The sequence below is a fragment of the Loa loa genome (assembly GCF_000183805.2).
Source record: "Loa loa unplaced genomic scaffold supercont3.284, whole genome shotgun sequence".
In the NCBI taxonomy this organism is placed as follows: domain Eukaryota; kingdom Metazoa; phylum Nematoda; class Chromadorea; order Rhabditida; family Onchocercidae; genus Loa; species Loa loa.
Window position 1 is genome coordinate 62,766 of NW_018108464.1, and position 2,355 is coordinate 65,120.

Consider the following 2,355-nt stretch of genomic DNA (forward strand, 5'->3'; position numbering starts at 1 on the left):
AAATCTGATGAATAGTAAATGATCATTTAATGATGAAATAACAAATGACTGAATTGTCACGTAAAATGTCATGCATTCACCTAGAAATGACTTCAAGAAATCTGATGAAATAGTAAAACGAAAAAAAAAAATTAAACTTCTGCCTATCCAATGATGTCATCCTCACATGTTGGCAGGAAAAAGCGATGGACAAATTATTGAAAAATTTTTTTTTCCCGTTCAGGATAATTGATGTTTCAATATTATTTGAAATTGGAGAAGAAAATTGTTATCCATAAAAAGATATTAGGAGTAGCGGTGAAATTGCTATTTTTAGGTATATTAAAAGTAAATTTAAATTAAAATTAGCAATGGATAGTTGAATAATTTGCAGATGAAATTAATTAACTCATATTTAAGCCAAGGCTTGGAATTATCTTATAAATTAATCCGTCTTATCCTAATCATGTTGAAAATTTTTTTTTCAATATCAATAATTACTAATAATACATAGTATCGATCAGTTGTGAATTGACAACTGTCAAAATTATTTCGGAGTAATTATAAATTTTAAGTTAAGCAAATATGTGTATAATACAATAAAAAAAAAAAGAATAATTTCTCTTAAGGTTCAGCTTAGATTTGAGCATAGAATAGGGAATTGACAAATGCTCGAATATTTCTTTATTTCATCTAAAATATGATGAAATCAAAATATAATTGAATCAATGAAAAATGGAAGAATAGGAAATACAAATGGATGAATATTTAAATGTTATCCAGCTTACGGGAATACATGATTCACCGGATAAGTTAGAAAATATAATTGGTGGAGGAAGAGAAGCATATTTGATAAATGGTAGTAGTTGGAGAAATATTTTAGGGATTGTTGATATACTGGAGAAAAAGATGAAATTCCTGATAATCGAGAATGGATCAACGGGAATTTGAAGATATTACGATGGGATATTCATTCCATAACTGTATTAACAATTCATAAACATGAATTTAGTCGATACTATGGAAATTGTTTTTTTTTTTTGGAATATTTAATTAACGATTGTATGAATATAAATTGATGCTGAGCTATAAATCTGTTAAACATAAAATGCATTTATTAAATCAAATTGAACAACTATTTCTTTTTAAAATATATCTTAGAAAGTTGGAGGAAAAAAAAAGAAATAAATAAATAAAATTAATGATTTTCAATTAATTTTAGATCATTAAATTTATCCGTATTACCAAGCAAAGTTTTATCCCATCATGATCTTCGCCATATTGGCTAGCTTTCATTCTTGATGGATTTCACTCTTCCACTCCTTTTTTAATTTCATTAAATTACATATTTCCTCTTACTAGAAGATCACTTGAAAATCTGGAGAATTTTTATGAAATGTTAACTTTCTATACTAGAAATTTATCAATTAACAGCATTTTAATGAATAATTTTTGGAGATAAATAAGTATTTAGAAAATTTTTGGAAATGTCGCTATTTGAATCAAGCATAATATGAGTTAATCCTTATAAATTATAAAATCCGTTAAAGATAATGCTCCTTTGTTCAAATGTATATAGAATAAAGTTTCAAATCAAATAATTTAAAATTAATTCTATCATATTTGAAAATTAAAACTTAATTCAAAATCGATTCTATCATATTTGAAAATTAAAACTTAATCCAAAATCAATCCTATCATATTTGCAAATTAAAACTTCTGCTAAATTAATAAAACAGTTATTGCAATTAAATTTGCTTTCACCACAGTATGACGTTTGTGTATGCAAGTTTATTCAAAAAATGCATCTCATTGTAATGGCCAGTAAGGAAAAAGAGAAATGTTCAGTGTTACACAATGATAACAATGTGAATGAAATTGGAGAAATATTGAAAGCAATCGAAAAATGAAATATGAAAGTATTCAATACATCATAACTAGAAGAGATAATGGAATTATTTAATTTAAAAATTTTCCTCAACTTCAAATTGATTAATAAACAAAACTGACATCTACTATACGTGTGAAACATCAAACTTAATGGCTTAAGCTTCAAGTGAATCTGAAGTTTGATCACGTCTTTATATAAACAATCATTTAGTTTTCATCGGTGAATGGACTGGAATTACAAATTTTAAAACTTTGTTCACGTTTTAAAATATTTCCCAACAATATTGCATGTCATTTTTCGGATATTTATACAAATTTCATCTGAAGGAAATATTCGGCGAATGATTTAATGACATTTCTTTGCAAGGATTAATATTTGAATATTTTATAATACTGTAAACAATACATCGACAGTTTTTTAGTTGGTAAGATTTATTTCTGGTCAACGATTTCAAAATTCAATCATTCTGACACCGATTTATCATT

At 25.6% G+C, this 2,355-nt stretch overlaps 1 protein-coding gene across 1 annotated transcript; it reads left to right on the forward strand.

Annotated features, from left to right (window-relative positions):
• Positions 1 to 735: 735 nt before the first annotated feature.
• Positions 736 to 930, forward strand: LOAG_14725 (hypothetical protein; the record flags this gene model as incomplete). The annotated part of the gene is made up of 1 exon (XM_003150219.2): positions 736 to 930. The coding sequence occupies one exon, from the start codon at positions 736 to 738 to the stop codon at positions 928 to 930; it is 195 nt and encodes a 64-aa protein (XP_003150267.2).
• Positions 931 to 2,355: the final 1,425 nt, after the last annotated feature.